At 47.2% G+C, this 18,612-nt stretch overlaps 1 protein-coding gene, 1 long non-coding RNA gene and 1 pseudogene across 2 annotated transcripts; 1 reads left to right on the top strand and 2 right to left on the bottom strand.

Moving 5' to 3' along the window:
- The first annotated feature begins 736 nt into the window (after nt 1–736).
- LOC147977448 (uncharacterized) lies at nt 737–2,751 on the top strand (annotated as a pseudogene).
- A 3,703-nt stretch (nt 2,752–6,454) lies between these two features.
- On the bottom strand, nt 6,455–7,492 carry LOC147977447 (uncharacterized). The gene is made up of 3 exons (XR_015602227.1): nt 7,448–7,492; nt 6,925–7,012; nt 6,455–6,784 (listed from the first exon to the last, which is right to left on the bottom strand). It is a non-coding gene; the product is annotated as an uncharacterized LOC147977447 (long non-coding RNA).
- A 1,407-nt stretch (nt 7,493–8,899) lies between these two features.
- On the bottom strand, nt 8,900–9,970 carry LOC125553289 (BTB/POZ and MATH domain-containing protein 1-like). Its single transcript, XM_048717108.2, has one exon. The coding sequence runs from the start codon at nt 9,968–9,970 to the stop codon at nt 8,900–8,902; it is 1,071 nt and encodes a 356-aa protein (XP_048573065.2).
- Between the last annotated feature and the right edge of the window lie 8,642 nt (nt 9,971–18,612).

Here is an 18,612-nt window from a genome sequence, read left to right as displayed (position 1 = left end):
AATCGGCCGGCGGCCCGAGGGCCCCTCAATCCAAGACTCCCTCACGGGGGCCCTCACCTGCCAAGCTCCACTGCCCGCTCGATTTGCCTGACGATTCGCAAAGTAGTTGAATTCCGCACGAAGGCACGGTAAGAAAGAAAATCCCTCAAAAAGCTTTAAGTTTCAATGATGAAACTTACCTTTTTTTTTGCATAAAATATGCCCTGTTCCAACAAGTTTCAGAGATATAATTTTAAACAATTTTTTCTGTCGGCCGTAGACACAAAGTAACTGATTTTTGTCGGCCGCATGTACTAATAAGTTTCAAACATTGAAACTTAACATTTTTCTTAAAAAGTCGTCAAAATATATTCAAAATACATCTTATTTGAAAGTGTTGGTCGCGAGAAACACGAATACGAAAAAAAATTAATTTAAATTTTCCGTTTAAAAGACATAGAAGTTTGAAAATCGAAAGTCAAAATAAAAAGCTAACATCAGGGGCTGAGTGTCCTGCACTTGCGTGCCGTAAATCCTTGTCCGAAAAGGGAAGGTATACTTTGGGTATGTCCGTTTCATACATTGTCCGTCATCCGGTCCGGAAAATATGATATACTCGGGCGCGAGAATCCGGACCGCTTTGAGTTTGGACTCGACTCGGACTTGGCGCGAGTAGTATATAACATGGACCCTGGCGTGCAAAGCTTGAGCTCATTGATTGATCCGTTCGGCTCGGGTTTTCCACGCACCTGAGCTGATGACGACCGGAGGAGGGCCGGCGGCAGTGACGACGGCGTAGACAACCAGGGTGGCCAATGTTGATTCCGCTCTCGTCCACCTGAGAGTAAACTACAAGCAGCTCCTGGAGTTTCCCGCCGGCGAGGCCCTCAGCTCCGACGTGGTCTCCGTCGGTGGGCAGCTCTGGAGGATCGACCTCTACCCGAGAGGGACAAGGCCCAACCACCGACACGTCTCCATCTTCCTCAGGCACCTCACCACATCATCATCATCGTCACATTCATCCGTCAAGGCCATATTCGAGCCCTTCTTCCTGGGCAGGGACGGCAGACCATCTCCCAAGATCACAAAGTGCTCGCACGCCTATGAGTACGACGTGTGTAGTAGCATCAGAAGCTGCGCCGACGGCTACATCTTCGGCGCTGACGACCTAGGATACCCCGAGTTCCATGAGCGATCTCTTTTACATAGGTACGTGATCGACGGAAACGTCACCTTCGTGTGTGCCATCGTGGTCGTCAACGAGCTACACCCTGCCCCGTGCCGCCACCGAACCTCGGGGGCCAGCTTGGCCGCCTGCTGGAAGACGACGGGACGACGGACGTGTCGTTTGTCATTGGCGGCGAGACGTTCCATGCGCATCGGGCGATTCCCGTGGCCCGCTCGCCGGTCTTCAGGGTGCAGCTCTTTGGATCCATGTTCCCGACGTCGGCGCCCATGGTGCTGCACGACATCTCACCCGCGACGTTCCGCGTCATGCTTCGGTGGATGTACACGGATGCCTGGCCTGCAGGAGACGATGGTTCATCGCCTGTTGACATCTTTCGGGATCTTCTTGCCGCCGCCGACCGGTATGCGTTGCACCGGCTGAAACTCATGTGTGCACGGAAGTTGTGCCATAATGTTGTGCCGACAGGGAGGTGGAGAGGAGGGGGTTCAGCGGCGACGACGACGACGCACACAACCACGGTGGAGGATCTTGATTCCGCTCTCGTGCGCCTCCGAGTAGACTACAAGCACTTCATGAGGTTTCCCCCCGGCGTAGCCCTCTGCTCCGACGTTGTCTCTGTTGGTGGGCAACTCTGGATGATCGAGTTGTATCCACGAGGGAAAAGGGCGCCTCATAGCTACACTTCCATCTTTCTCAGGCACCTCACAAGATCATCGTCACCAAGGTGCACCGTAAAGGCCATATTCGAGCCTTTCTTCCTGGGAAGGGACGGCAGACCATCTCCCAAGATCACAAATTGGTCCCATGTCAATGAGTACGATGAAAGTAGTGTTGCACGTAGAAACTACGTCTTCTGTGCTGACGAGAATGGATATCCTCAGTTCTTTAAACGACATGCTCTAGGGACATACGTTATCGACGGATACATCACGTTCCTGTGCTCCGTGGTGGTTGTAAACGAGCTAGGCCCTGATCCGGTCCCTACCTCAAACCTCGGGGAGCATCTCGGCCGCTTGCTGGAAGATGGCAGTAGCACCGGCGACGGGATGATGATGTCGACAGACGTGTCATTCATCGTCAATGGTGAGACATTCCGCGCACACCGGGCGGTGCTAGCGGCCCGCTCGCCGGTCTTCAAGGCTCTACTCTTTGGATCCATGATGGAGGCTACAATGACCTCCTCGGCACCCATTACCATGCACGAGATCATGCCTGCGACATTCAGTGCCATGCTTCGGTTCATGTACACAGATGCCTGGCCCGAAGACGAGGAGCCTGTCGGCAACTCATCGTCCATTGAGATGTTTCAGGATCTACTTGCTGCTGCAGATCGGTATGCGCTAGACCGTCTGAAACTCATGTGCACACGAAAGTTGTGGGATGTTGTGTCGGTACATACTGTTGTGAGTATCCTGGTTTGTGCTGAAACGTATGATTGCCCGGAGTTGAGTAAAAAGTGCCTTGACTTCTGTGCGAGAAACGAAAATTTCAAGCAAGTGGCGTCCGTCGATGGTTATGCATTGTCGGTGCTGAAATTTCCATCAATTACTGGTGAGCTCATCGAGGTTGGGGCATCAAGTTAGAGATAAATCCATAGGTTAGGTGTAACCGGACATACACTAGTTCGAGCATAGTGTTATTAGTGGTTTGCGTTGCTACTAGCTAGTGTTGAACTTTCCATCGAATAATACAGAGTTAAGAAAAGGTAAGTGATGTATGTTGACCTATAAATCGTGGCATGTTCCATATATTGTGTGCCTACCCAGTGTATAGTTCTTATGTTTCATAGGTTATTTTGTCGCAAGCGCCTACCTTTTCCACTGAGAACACATAAACGCTATGCTGCAACGAGCCTGTTAGTACTTTGATGGTTCCGTGTTACAAAATACTACTCACATATTGGATGCCCCTCAAGTTTAATTTTTTCTTGTTTTTGATGTTCGTTGTTGTGAACGCAATTTTGAATGATCTTCTCCTTTGTCTTTTATTCTTGTTGCATATGTTGTGATCTTCTCCTCGGTCAATGATTCGGTCAACACGACGTCGATCCGTGATGGCCAGATCTACAACAGAGGTGCGGGGCGGTGACGGCCAGGCAGGCGGCAGCGTTCGGCGACAGGTCTAGTGGCGGCGGCTTGGGCACCCGATCTGGGTCCAGATGGGCTTTAGGAGGGCTGCACATGTTGATGTCATGTATCGTCCTATCAACGGCAGGCTGCCCCTGGGATCGACCCGCATCATGAGGACATCGAGGGCTCCGGCCCTAGGCGTGGCGGTGGTGGCCGCCTCCTTCGCCGGAGATCATCAGCCTGAGGCTGGGTGGTCGGATCTCCAGATCCGCCATCTAGTCCCGGCTGCGAGTTGGGGAGACAGAGTTGCCGGTGAAAACCGAGCCGATGGGGGCGTCTTACCTCGTTACCTTGATGAAGGCATCGTCGTGTGACTTCTGTTGACCCGCTCGTGCTGCTTCGGGGGAAACCCTAAGATTTGGTCATCCAGATCGGACAATGATGGTACTGTGGTGTCGTTACGCTCTTGGGAGCATCGTTTGTAAGCAGCGCTGGAAGACAGAGGCAAGAGGTGGAGTGGCTAAGTTCTGCACGGAGTTTCGGTGGAGATGCCAAGTCATGCCTGACCGACAGGTGCTACGCTGTGTCATGCCTGGTTGGTAGGAGCTACGCATGACAGATATTTCGAAGTCTTTGCGTTTGGATGAATGCGTGCAGGGCGGTGGTGCCATTGGGCGACGTGGTGGCGTCGACGGATGTCCGGACTGGCAAGGATGATGCGGATCTCTATCCCAAAGACGGGTCAACGGTGCGAGGATGATGGCGGCTTCTGGCCTCTAAAACGTGCGCATGTGATGCACGCTTTAGGTCTGCTACATCGGCTGTTGGTCTCGATACGTTATGTTGATGGATTGGCGATGACATCGGTTTTAGATATGAGGGTGAGAGCACTCCACATTATCGAGTTTGTAGGTGTGAATGGTGGCTTCAGGTGGCTTGATGTATTTTCTTGTCAGACCTTTGTGGAATAATTAATAAAATGACTGTATGCATCGTTTGATGCAGAGGCCGGGGGTTTAACCATTGTTCAAAGTTGTTGTTGTAGTGAATGAGGATTTACTCCATACCTTAATTTTTTGCTACTTGGACATGTTTGGCATGTTGCAACATTTTTGTTGCATACATGCATGAAATATTGTGGGTGGGGTTTTCATGTTGTAATTGTTGGACGGTGTATATCTCGCATTTGAGTGTAGTTGGTCCACTGGCGAGGTGACTTATTAGGGGCTCGCCCGTCCGACCAATGCCTAGAGAACAAAGTGCTACACCTATTTTTGATGATGTGGGTTGGTGCCTCAAACATAACCCCATATTGTGCTTTTAACATACTAGTAAATATGCACGTGGAACGCACGTCTCGACTAATATTACAATCATATGTGAAAAAGCACATCGTTTGGTATAATTAGTACCCTCAACCTGAACATATTCTACTACCGTACATCCATTTTAAATTATATATATAATTAAGAGCCATTTTATATGCCAAAATCTGTTAATAGAAACAGTATTGATCAGTTTTAGATTTTACGTATACACCTAAATTAAGCAAGCATTCAGATATGACATACATTTCCAAAGCAACACCGGAAGAATTCTTAACTCTCAAGATTGAAGGCTCTACTGTATTTTCAGGGATGTGCCTGCAAACTTGTTTAGTCATCAATCCACAATATATGCATTTCTATTGTAAAATAATTCCTTGCAGGGTACACATGTGCAGCTAACATGTATTTCTACATCACATTATTATTATTATCGATAATTACTAACTTGTCTAACTTCCTCTCCATTTCTCATTTGAACATGACACATATGCAGGAGCAGAGAAGGAGACCCAGATGGTTACCAAACCGGTGGCGAAGAAGATGACAATGACTCAGAGAAGCACCTACAGTGAGAGTCATATGGCCGAGCTTGAGCAGCACCAAGACCATATGCCCCTCAAACATTAATGAAAAACTTGGTCATTATTTTTGTTCCAGCTAACAGGTTAGCCCCACTTGCCCCTCAAACATTAATGAAAAATGTGGTCATTATTCTTGCTCCAGCAAACAGGTTAGCCCCACTTACCTTCCCTGCCTCATCACCAAGGTAGATAATAACATAGTACTCCCTCTGTAAACTAATATAAGAGCGTTTAGATTACTAAAGTAGTGATCTAAACGCTCTTATATTTGTTTACGGAGGGAGTAGCATACAAAAACCCGGACATCGGCAGGGCAGGTTGCACACTTTGTAAACTGATGACATCATGACAGTGAAAGGTTATTTTCCTGCTAACATGAAATCAATCACCCTATGCCTTTTAAAAATGCTTTTCAATGTACCCTGCAGTACCAAATTATCAGTCCAACTAAAACAAGATGGGTAGGTAATTCTACATTTATTATTCAAATTACCAGCGAGAGAGTTATCTTACCATAAACACAATATTCATTAGCTAATTGACTATGGGGTGATAATCCTCTTACATTACTGCCCACTAAACTCAGAGAAGTAGTTTAGTTGCATTACTTCTTGCCATGGATTGATAGCAGTAAGGACAACCGATAATCCAAAATAATGAAGTTGGAAAAATATAAGTTGGGGCATACTGATCTTATGGGTGACTGTATCCGGTCAAATAATGGTGGGCGAGCATAGAGACGTCTGTCTTGTCCGTTGGGTGAACAATTGCAATGGAGAACTAATGTGGGAGGTGTCCTAGAGCAGTATCGACACTATACTGCAGATAACTTAACCCATCAGAAGTTCTAAAATGACCCAAAGAATCAAAGAATGAGGAAATGGAGAGGGCTACATACATATGTCAAATTGATACCTGAAACCAGTCATTTGGATCACAAATACTACTCAGTCAGCTTGAACCTAAAATAAGAACCAAGATGAGGGAAGCTGCCGACCTTGAAATAGAATCAATATGAAGATCATGTGTCTCAAAAATCTTGTTTGCACTTGGTAGTGAACTACTTATTTACAACAATTTTTCTTTTCTGGTGTACATGAGATATTGGGCATCGATTGCTAGCTAACTACACAACACTAACATATGTGAGCCGCTAGATAGAATTAAATGCGAACAAGATCTGTAGGTAATTACATCTATAATAATTTGGTGGAAAAAATCAAGCCATAATGATCCCATTGACATGTTAAAACTTGCATCAAAATTCGAACATAGTACACATATCACTTTGAAAATGAACATCATAAATCCAGAAAATACATTGATCCAATAGATAACTCAAAACACAGAGAATCGCTCACTACTATTATTAATGAGTAAAGGTAAGAAGAAACTCATTTGCACACTCCGCAAATATAAGAAAACTAATGCAAAAGGGCACTATACAAGACATATATACCAATATTGTATTGACCGATCACAATAATAGAGCAATCAGTCTTGGTTTGAGGTGCTTGGTCAGAAGCAGCAGAGCGGGACTGGAGGACGACACAACATCTAGGGCAGTGGCTAGTTCATCTGCTCAGGCAGAAGGTCAAGGTGCACCTGACGTAGTTGACTGACGTAGTTCGGTCAGACCTGCATATATATGTCCAATTTTCAAACATCTCCAGAGCAAAACAAACAAAATGAAAGACTGTACTTCTGAAATCATCATGTTGCAAAAAGAATAGTGAAATATAATAGCAGATGGTAACACATAGAAGAATGTTTATTACCTCTTGTCTCATGTCCTTGCTGACGACTTTGCCATTTCAAAAATCTTCCTCCACCCTTCCATTAGACCGTACTTCTGAAATCATTATGCTGCAAAAAGAAACACCAAGTTCAGCAAGCCAAAAGTTCATTTCTTCTACTTTACCAAACTATAAATTCGTAAGTTAGGTCTCAAAAGTTCAGCGAGCCAAAAGTTTATTCCAGTAATTTTTTTTGTGAAATCCTATATCGCTTGAGCAATGGATTTGCATTGTCCATCCTATAATACTGTCCATATCTACATCAAGTAGTACATGTCTTGCTATCTTGTATTGTGATGGATTAGTTCTCACTTTTATCTAATCGATGCATCTGTCGCCATTTAATATGAAATTCACAGAGATTAGCTGATGTATTATTCTTCAATTCCTTCTCCCACATATTGCAATTTGGAATGCAATTGACTCCTCGGAAATTTGATGAACAGAAAAAAATGTTGATTGAAGAGAGGAAGGGTCACTATATTACCATGGGCGTGTGACGTACAGCTTGTTGGCAAGGGCTGGACTTCGTCCTCTGCTTGGACCAACATGAGGATGCATGAGGAGTGGAGAGAGCCCGCATCCGGCGGAAGCAAGGCAGGGGGTCAGATAGCACCATGGTGCCCTGCCCGCGTCACCGTTAAGCCAGGCAGCAAGCCAGCAACTCGCGTCGGCGACCCTCCTGCGGCAACGTAGTTCGTGCCTCAACGCTGCTGCACCAAGCGTTCGCCGCGCGCCCGTGCCAAGCCGACACAAACCAGGTGCCCCGTCATCGCCCTCCTTGGGGATGGCCGTAGCTTCGCCCCGGCACGCCCTCTGGCGGGGGCGGCGAGACAGGGAGGAGTTAGGGAAGGGAAGGGGTGGTGGCTAGGGTTCTCCCCCGAGACGCATGGAGGCGCTGGCCCTAGCTTCGCCCCGGGGCACACTCCGGCGGCGGCGGCGAGACGGGGAGGAGGTATAGGGGAGGGAAGGAGTGGCGGCTAGGGTTCTCCCCCGAGACTCATGGAGGCGACGTGGTGGTTGCGAAGATGAGATATGGAGAGCCCTTTGCGTTGACGAAGCGTTGTACGCGGACGCGCGTGGAATATTCCTCCGCGGGTGGAGTGCGTTCAGTCCTACTAAATTGCTAATTGCACACATAGCTCGGGATTAAATTAACTGTATCTATTAGATTTTATTTAGTGGGACTAATCTGGCGGTGGTAATTAGGCTGAGTATCTGCGGGGTGGCTTAAAGAAATAATTGGTTTGATTGTTTAATAGTAGTATAGATAACAAGAAAAAATTGTTGGATTGCATGTTTGATCATTTTAACCCATTTCGGTAGCTATATGGCATCACTTGTACGTCATGTCGCTCACCTTCTCTCTTTATTAACACTTTACTGAAGGCATATAGAATTGTAAAGAGGGAAGCTATGTGACGGTGTCCCGGCAAACTGACCGAGTGAGCAAGTGAGTGACATTGATCGGTTACAGAAGTTCAAATTTACTCAATGAGTAGGAGGGGAGGGGAAATCCACCTACCTACGATGGCTATGAGGAGGGTTGATTTAACGGAGTAGGTGGACCCATGACAACGGCCAGCATGCTTGGTAGCACGTAGCCGCTGGATTGCCTAACAACGCGGTGAAGCCATCCAACACGGTTCTATATCGGTCCGCGGATTATTTGTGTGTGCAATAGAAAACAAAGGTAAGATGCATAAAATAGGATTATCAAATGCAAGCAACATTTGGAAGTGGCGTTCACGACAACGCAAAATTACATTTGCAAAAAGACACCCACCTTGCAACACAACCACAGTAGTTGTAACATAACATCTATGTCTATGTAGCCGACAACATAGGCATTTGCAGCATGTCGAAACAACCTACATAACATTCAAATTCCGCACTAGGAAGGAGAAGGCACAGAGCCGGCCGATTGATCCCATTGTCATCATAGATCATTTGCCTTTTATCTCCTAAACTTTTCTCCTATCTCTGCAGCAATTGAGGGAAACCTCAGTTCTAGCCATGCATAGCCATCGGTGGATGTTACCTCCTTGAAATTTTTTCCCACTGTGCAGAAGTCAAGGCATTTGTTCTTCAACTCCGGGCAGCAATACGTTTCAGCACAAACCAAGATACTCACAACAGTATGTACCGTCACGTTATCCCACAACTTTCGTGCGCACATGAGCTTCAACCTGTCTAGTGCATACAGATCTGCAGCAGCAAGTAGATCCTGAAACATCTCGACCGATGATGATTCGTCACCATCGGAGTCTTCAGGCCATGCATCAGTGTACATGAACCAGAGCATAGCTTTGAACGTCGAGGGGGCAATCTCATGCAGCACGATGGGCGTCGACGATGTCGTGGTGGCCTCGAGCATGGACCCAAAGAGCTGTGCCTTGAAGACCGGTGAGCGTGCCGCGAGAATCACCCGGTGCGCGTGAAATGTCTCACCGTCGACGATGAAGGATACGTCTGATGTTGTCTCATCACCCTCTAGAAGGTGGCCGAGGCTGTCCCGGATGTCCGAGGGTGGCACGGGGACAGGGCCTAGCTCGTTCACGACCACGATGGAGCACAAGAACGTGAAGTGCCCGTCGACGACGTATCTCTCGAGAGAAGACCGCTGGAAGAACTCCGCATATCCCAGCTCTTCGACGCCGAAGCAATAGTTGTCGTTGTTTATACTCGCGAAGTTCTCACACACGCTCGCGTGCTTTGTGATCTTGGGAGAGGGACTGCCGTCCTTTTCCAGGAAGAAGGGCTCGAAGATGGCCTTGGCACATGTAGATCTGCTCAGGTTTTTGAGGTAGATGGACACGTGTTTGTGGTAGTTCCTTATCCCTCCCGGATAGATGTCGATCCTCCACAGCTGGCCGCCGACGGAGACCACGTCGGAGCTGAGGGGCATGCCGGCGGGAAACGCCATGAACTGGCCGTAGTCTACTCTCAGACGGACGAGAGAAGAATCAACACCTGCCGTCGTGGTTGTCTGCATCGTCATCAGCGCCTCCCCTCCTCCGGTCGTCATCTTTTGTGGTGGTTGCTCGATCTGGCTCTGGCTGCTGTGTGATTAATCAACTCAAACTCAGGTAGGGAAACTCATCAGAGCTGAACGGATCAATTCATCAATAAGCTGAAGCTTGCACCAAGCCTGGTCTTGTCTTCCGTGGTCGTACACGATAGGGTATATATACTCGATCGATCCTACGGCCGGCCGGATTAAAACCGTTCTGGACTCTCCTTCCCGTTTGTCTATGCTAGCAAGAACCCAAGAAGAAGAAGACTACATGGACACGCCGAAGCAATACTCCTTTCCATCCCGTGCTTCCGTATGTATCACTAGTAGAATCTCTGGTTTTGTCCCGAGTTCCACTAGTTCGCCGAGTTAATTATATCAGGAACTCGGCGAACTTCTGTTTACCGAGTTTGACCCAAATTCCGACTTGGCAGTGATAAAAAACTGCCTTTGCAAGGTTCTGATGAAAAACGACTCGGCAAACAAAAAAAAAAAACTCGGCAGAATCTCATGTTCGCCAAGTTCCCGATGGAAGAAAGTCGGCATATATTGACATGTGGGGCACGCGTTGCAGCAGTTGACGGAGCCGTGACGGTGGCCTCTAATGCAGAGAATTTCGCCTAACGGAAACTCGGTGAACATTTTCAGATTTTCATTTTTTAAATTAGAATTCCCCCGGTTTTCCCAGCTGCCCACCTTTGTCGAGTTCACTAGGGAATAACTCGGCAAAACTATAACCATCGACTTGTGTTTAGTCCCATTTCTCCGCGCGGGACGTACGCTCACTAGCTTAAATAGCCGCGTCGGCTGACGGTGCTAAGCCTATCTCTTATTGTCATCAATTCTCGCTATAAGAACAAGACAACTTGACACTAGATTGCATTCCATCGAGTGTCAAGTTTATCTCGTTGATGTACGTTGATAGCCCAATGAAAGATATGTTTAATTTTTAAATAAATGATTTTTTCTTTTTATTTTTCCTCTAGTTTTGTCGTTGTTATATGTTTTTTATTGGGCGGTCGGCCCGATGGTTTGAGCCGGCTTTGCGGCGCCCACTACCATTTGATCCAACATAGAATCTGACTGCTGGGCCACAGGCGGATGCATTGGTTAGATCAGCCGGTCGGACGGAAGCTTTCCCTATTTTACAGACGTGTGAACATTTTTTAAATGTCAATTGTGTTTGAATGTTATGAAATATTTTTTAAACTATGGAAACATTTTTTAGTTGTATAATTATTTTCCAAATGTCGCGAACATATTTTTGTAACGCGTGGACATTTTATAAAATTACATAACAGTTTTTGGAATGCGATCAACATTTTTTTGAAGTTGCACAAACATTTAAAAAAATATGTGAGTAGTACGTCCGCGTCACGCCAGATGGCCGATCCTATTTGCCACTAGGATCGGCCTTGGGTGGGACAATGTCGCCAGGCCTAGTTCCTGTTTTTTTTCTACAGAGGTCACTGTTGTTTTTAATGCTGGTTTTTTCTTTTGTTTGTTTTCTTCCGTGGGTGAAGGCAACGGGGATGACCGGCCCCATGGTGTGAATAGCATTATTGAAGAATGTTTGGAGGTATGTCTTCGTCGGATCTTATGGGATTTTGTCAGGTCTGGTCTTTAGTCGATCTATTTGGATCTAGTTTTTGTCTGTCTTCATTCGTGTGGTTCCAGGTTTGACCTTTCCGATCTACAACTTTCTTCATTGGTGATGGTTGCTGCTCTGGTGCATTGGTCCTTTGAGACCTTAGCACGACGACTTTCTGACTGTCTACTAGAGCAAGGTTTGCCCGGCTCCTGTGATGAAGGGGCGATGACGGTGGCGCGCCTTCGCTTGCTTCAGTGCTTGTAGTCGTCGCTAGGTGGTCCAGAGACCTGGTTGTAATTTTTTACCTCTTGTGTTCTTTGTACTGCCATGACTGATGAATATAATTTTTTTAAGGGGGGGGGGGGGGGGAGAGAACTTCCCCACCTGCATCGCTTTCATATATACGTATGTTGGGGCAAACCCCACAATAAGTTCAGAGAGTATAGGGGGAGCCCATGGGCTACATATTATAGGGGCTAGAGAACAACAACAGGTGAGCACATGAAGCAAGATATCGATATGTCTACGGTGTTCCAGGCAGAACCGTCCTCGCTAGAGGACGGCGTTATCTCGACAAGCCTTGGGGATGGTGGCGAGGGGCGGCCTCTCCCCACGGAAGACGATAGTGTTACGCCTTCTCTAGATATGCCAACAGCTGAGAAGGACGAACACATCCGGGGAAGCTTCCCCCACGGCGTGCGAGACATCAAAGAGGTGGAGCGTGGGGACGGTGGCGGTGTCGGCGGAGAGACGAAGGTGCTCCCAAAACCTCCTTGCGAAAGCACATCTGAAGATGAGGTGGCCGGCGGTCTCGAGAGGGCCAGCACAGGCTGGGCAGCCCGCCCCGGCGACGTTGACAATGGTCTTGCACAAGAGGACATCCCTAGTATTGCTGCGGGCAAGGGACAGCGGCCAGGCGAATAACTTGACATGCGAGGGGGCCGGGGATGCCCACAAGAAACCGTTGTTCTCCACGGCGACCCTACCAAAACGGCAAAGAGCATAGACCTGCCTGGAGTAAACATCGCCTTTTGGGGCCCGGGAGAGCACATGCATGCGGACGTCGTGAGCGTCCAACGGTGATGCACAAGCAAACAACGCCAGCACCGCCGCACGCTCAGTGGTAGCCACCGTGGAGAGACGCGGCACCAGGACCGCGTCCAGCCCACACGCGCGGACATGCCAGATAGAGCGGTCAGGGGAAGCAACGTGTGATGGCAGGGCGGGAAAGACGCATCACAGCAAGCCGCAATCGAGCCATCGGTTTTCCAGAAGGAGGTTTTATGCCCGTCCCCCACGGCCACCAGCGTGAGGTCCCTGTAGAGCGTCAAAAGCGCCTGGAGGTGCCCCAGTGGTCACTGATATGTCTCCAACGTATATATAATTTATAAAGTATTCATGCCATGTTTACAATCATTCTATATGGTTTTGGTATGATTTAAATGGAACAAACCCGGACTCATTATGTATTCAGTAGAACTACCGTGGTGTTGTTTTTGTTTAGAAATAAAAGTTCTCGAAATTGGACCAAACTTTTTGGAGAATTATTTTGGAAAAGAAGAAAAATATTGGAGCAAAGACCCACCAGAGGGTGCCTGCTGCCCACTAGGCACTAGGGCGTGCTCTAGTGGGTAGTGGGCCCCTCGAAGCCCATCTCAGGGTGAGACCGACGCCAAAAATCCTATAAATACAGAAATCCCTAGAAATAACCCTAGATGAGACATTCCGTCGCCACAAGCATCTGTATCCACGAAAACTCAATCAGGTGCCTACTCCGACACCTTGTCAGAGGGGGAAATCATCACCGGTGGCCATCTTCATCATACCGGTGGCCACCATGATGAGGAGGGAGTAGTCCACCCTCGGGGCTGAGAGTTTGCACAAGTAGCTATGTGTTTAATCTCTCTCTCTCTCTCTCTCTCTCTCTCTCGTGTTCTTGATTTTGCACGATCTTGATGTACCCCAAGCTTTGTTAATATAGTTGCATCATATGGTGTTTTCCTCTCTCTATCTTGTTGTGATGAATTAAGTTTTTACCTTTGAGGTTTCAGTTTTATCGGATTGAATACTTTTATCGATTTGAGAACACTTGATGTATGTCTTGCGTATGAATACCCGTGGTGACAATGAAGTATCATATTGATTCACTTGATGTATGTTTTGGCACTCAACTCATGGATTCTCAAGGTGACATTGGGGTGATCTATGCATAGAGTGTTGGGGAACGTAGTAATTTCAAAATTTTCCTACGCACACGCAAGATCATGGTGATGCATAGCAACGAGAGGGGAGAGTGTGTCCACGTACCCTCGTAGACCGAAAGCGGAAGCGTTAGCACAACGCGGTTGATGTAGTCGTACGTCTTCACGATCCGACCGATCAAGTACCGAACGCACGACACCTTCGAGTTCTGCACACGTTCAACTCGATGACGTCCCTCGAACTCCGATCCAGCCGAGCTTTGAGGGAGAGTTCCGTCAGCACGACGGTGTGGTGACGATGTTGATGTTCTACTGTCACAGTGCTTCGCCTAAGCACCGCTACAATATTATCGAGGTGGACTATGGTGGAGAGTGGCACCGCACACGGCTAAAAGATCCAAGAGATCAATTGTTGTGTCTCCAAGGGGTGCCTCCCTCCCCGTATATAAAGGAGTGAAGGAGGAGGAGGGGGCGGCCACCCTAGGCGCCCCCATGAGGAGTCCTACACCCACCGGGAGTAGGACTCCTCTTTTCCATGTGGGAGTAGGAGAGGAGAGGGAAGGAGAGAAAGGGGAAAGGAAAGGGGGGGCGCTGATACGTCTCCAACGTATCTATAATTTTTGATTGCTCCATGCTATATTATCTACTGTTTTGGACTATAGTGGGCTTTATTTTCCACTTTTATATTATTTTTGGGACTAACCTATTAATCGGAGGCCCAGCCCAGAATTGCTGTTTTTTTTGCCTATTTCAGTGTTTCGAAGAAACGGAATATCAAACGGAGTCCAAACAGAAAAATCCTTTTTGAACGTGATTTTCTTCCCGAATAAGACACAGGAGACTTGGACCCTACGTCAAGAAAGCTCCGAGGAGGGCACGAGGTAGGGGGGCGCGCCCTACACCCCCAAGCGCGCCCCCACCCTCGTGGGCCCACCGAAGCTCCACCGACGTACTTCTTCCTCCTATATATACCCACATACCCCCAAACGAACAGATACGGAGCCAAAAACCTAATTCCACCGCCGCAACTTTCTGTATCCACGAGATCCCATCTTGGGGCCTGTCCCGGAGCTCCGCCGGAGAGGGCCGTCATCACGGAGGGCTTCTACATCATCATAGCCTCTCCGATGAAGTGTGAGTAGTTTACCTCAGACCTTCGGGTCCATAGTTATTAGCTAGATGGCTTCTTCTCTCTTTTTGGATCTCAATACAATGTTCTCCCTCTCTCTTGTGGAGATCTATTCGATGTAATCTTCTTCTTTTTGCGGTGTGTTTGTTGAGACCGATGAATTGTGGGTTTATGATCAAGTCTATCTATGAATAATATTTGAATCTTTTCTGAATTCTTTTATGTATGGTTATCTTTGCAAGTCTCTTCGAATTATCCGTTTGGTTTGGCCAACTAGATTGGTAGTTCTTTCCATGGGAGAAGTGCTTAGCTTTGGGTTCGATCTTGCGGTGTCCTTTCCCAGTGACAGAAGGGGCAGCAAGGCACGTATTGTATCATTGACATCGAGGATAACAAGATGGGGTTTATTTCATATTGCATGAATTTATCTCTCTATATCATGTCATCTTTCTTAAAGCGTTACTCTGTTTTTAACTTAATACTCTAGATGCATGCTGGATAGCGGTCGATGAGTGGAGTAATAGTAGTAGATGCAGAATCGTTTTGATCTACTTGTCACGGACGTGATGCCTATATACATGATCATGCCTAGATATTCTCATAACTATGCTCAATTCTGTCAATTGCTCAACAGTAATTTGTTCCCCCACCGTAGAATACTTATGCTCTTGAGAGAAGCCACTAGTGAAACCTATGGCCCCCGGGTCTATTCTCATCATATCAATCTCCATCACTTTAATCTTGCTTTGCTTTTTTACTTTGCCTTTTACTTTTTACTTTGCATCTCTATACCAAAAATACCAAAAATATTATCTCTATCAGATCTCACTCTCGTAAGTGACCGTGAAGGGATTGACAACCCCTAATCACGTTGGTTGCGAGTAGCTATCGTTTTGTGCAGGTACGAGGGACTTGAGCGTGGCCTCCTACTGGATTGATACCTTGGTTCTCAAAAACTGAGGAAATACTTACGCTACTCTGCTGCATCATCCTCTCCTCTTCGGGAAAAACCAACGCAAGCTCAAGAGGTAGCAGTGAAGGAAATATGCCCTAGAGGCAATAATAAAGTTATTATTTATTTCCTTATATCATGATAAATGTTTATTATTCATGCTAGAATTGTATTAACCGGAAACATAATACATGTGTGAATACATAGACAAACAGAGTGTCACTAGTATGCCTCTACTTGACTAGCTCGTTAATCAAAGATGGTTATGTTTCCTAACCATGGACAAAGAGTTGTTATTTGATTAACGGGATCACATCATTAGGTGAATGATCTGATTGACATGACCCATTCCATTAGCTTAGCACCCGATCGTTTAGTATGTTGCTATTGCTTTCTTCATGACTTATACATGTTCCTATGACTGAGATTATGCAACTCCCGTTTGCCGGAGGAACACTTTGTGTGCTACCAAACGTCGCAACGTAACTGGGTGATTATAAAGGTGCTCTATAGGTGTCCCCAAGGGTACATGTTGGGTTGGCGTATTTCGAGATTAGGATTTGTCACTCCGATTGTCGGAGAGGTATCTCTGGGCCCTCTCGGTAATGCACATCACATAAGCCTTGCAAGCATTGCAACTAATGAGTTAGTTGTGAAATGATGTATTATAGAACGAGTAAAGAGACTTGCCGGTAACGAGATTGGACTAGGTATTGAGATACCGACGATCGAATCTCAGGAAAGTAACATACCGATGACAAAGGGAACAACGTATGTTATTATGCGGTCTGACCAATAAAGATCTTCGTAGAATATGTAGGAACCAATATGAGCATCCAGGTTCCGCTATTGGTTATTGACCGGAGACGTGTCTCGGTCATGTTTACATTGTTCTCGAACCGTAGGGTCCACACGCTTAACGTTACGATGACAGTTTCATTATGAGTTTATTTATTTTGATGTACCGAAGCTTGTTCGGAGTCCCGGATGTGATCATGGACATGACGAGGAGTCTCGAAATGGTCGAGACATAAAGATCGATATATTGGAAGCCTATATTTGGATATCGGAATCGTTCCGGGTGAAATCGGGATTTTACCGGAGTACCCGGGGGGTTACCAGAACCCCCCGGGGGGTTATTGGGCCTACATGGGCCTTAAGGGAGAAGAGTAAAGGAGGCAAGAGGTGGCCGCGCGCCCCTCCCCTTCCTAGTCCGAATAGGACAAGGGAAGGGGGGCGGCGCCCCCCCTTTCCTTTCCCTCTTCCTCCTCTTTCCCCTTCTCCTTATCCAACTAGGAAAGAAGGGAGTCCTACTCCCGATGGGAGTAGGACTCCCCCTTGGCGCGCCCTCCTTGGCCGGATGCCCCCTCCCCTTGGCTCCTTTATATACGGGGGCAAGGGGGCACCCTAGGACACACAAGTTGATCTTCGTGATCATTCCTTAGCCGTGTGCGGTGCCCTCTCCACGATATTACACCTCGGTCATATTGTAGCGGTGCTTAGGCGAAGCCCTGCGACAGTTGAACATCAAGATTGTCACCACGCCGTCGTGCTGACGGAACTCTTCCCCGAAGGTTTGCTGGATCGGAGCCCGGGGAGCGTCATCGAGCTGAACGTGTGCCAAGAACTCGGAGGTGCCGGAGTAACGGTGCTTGGATCGGTTGAACCGGGAAGACGTACGACTACTCCCTCTACGTTGCGTCAACGCTTCCGCTTCGGTCTACGAGGGTACGTAGACAACACTCTCCCCTCGTTGCTATGCATCACCATGATCTTGCGTGTGCGTAGAATTTTTTTTAAAATTACTACGTTCCCCAACAGTGGCATCCGAGCCTAGGTTTTATGTGTTGATGTTATATGCACGAGTAGAACACAAGTGAGTTGTGGGCGATATAAGTCATACTGCTTACCAGCATGTCATACTTTGGTTCGGCGGTATTGTTGGACGAAGCGGCCCGGACCGACATTACGCGTACGCTTACGCGAGACCGGTTCTCCCGACGTGCTTTGCACAAAGGTGGCTAGCGGGTGACAGTTTCTCCAACTTTAGTTGAACCGAGTGTGGCTACGCCCGGTCCTTGTGAAGGTTAAAACAGCACCAACTTGACAAACTATCGTTGTGGTTTTGATGCGTAGGTAAGATTGGTTCTTGCTTAAGCCCGTAGCAGCCACGTAAAACTTGCAACAAAAAAGTAGAGGACGTCTAACTTGTTTTTGCAGGGCATGTTGTGATGTGATATGGTCAAGACATGATGCTAAATTTTATTGTATGAGATGATCATGTTTTGTAACCGAGTTATCGGCAACTGGCAGGAGCCATATGGTTGTCGCTTTATTGTATGCAATGCAATCGCGCTGTAATGCTTTACTTTATCACTAAGCGGTAGCGATAGTCGTGGAAGCATAAGATTGGCGAGAAGACAACGATGCTACGATGGAGATCAAGGTGTCGCGCCGATGACGATGGTGATCACGACGGTGCTTCGAAGATGGAGATCACAAGCACAAGATGATGATGGCCATATCATATCACTTATATTGATTGCATGTGATGTTTATCTTTTATGCATCTTATCTTGCTTAGATTGACGGTAGCATTATAAGATGATCTCTCACTAATTATCAAGAAGTGTTCTCCCTGAGTATGCACCGTTGTGAAAGTTCTTCGTGCTGAGACACCACGTGATGATCGGGTGTGATAGGCTCTACGTTCAAATACAACGGGTGCAAAACAGTTGCACACGCGAAATACTCAGGTTATACTTGACGAGCCAAGCATAT

Source organism: Triticum urartu, chromosome 4A, assembly GCF_056163025.1.
Source record: "Triticum urartu cultivar PI428250 chromosome 4A, HENAU_Tu73, whole genome shotgun sequence".
NCBI lineage: Eukaryota > Viridiplantae > Streptophyta > Magnoliopsida > Poales > Poaceae > Triticum > Triticum urartu.
Note: the sequence above shows the minus strand (reverse complement) of the source record. Positions and strands in the feature narration are given on the sequence as shown.

Excerpts from the sequence above, each read along its gene's own strand:
- LOC125553289 (XM_048717108.2), bottom strand. The coding sequence starts at position 9,970 with ATGACGACCGGAGGAGGGGAGGCGCTGATGACGATGCAGACAACCACG.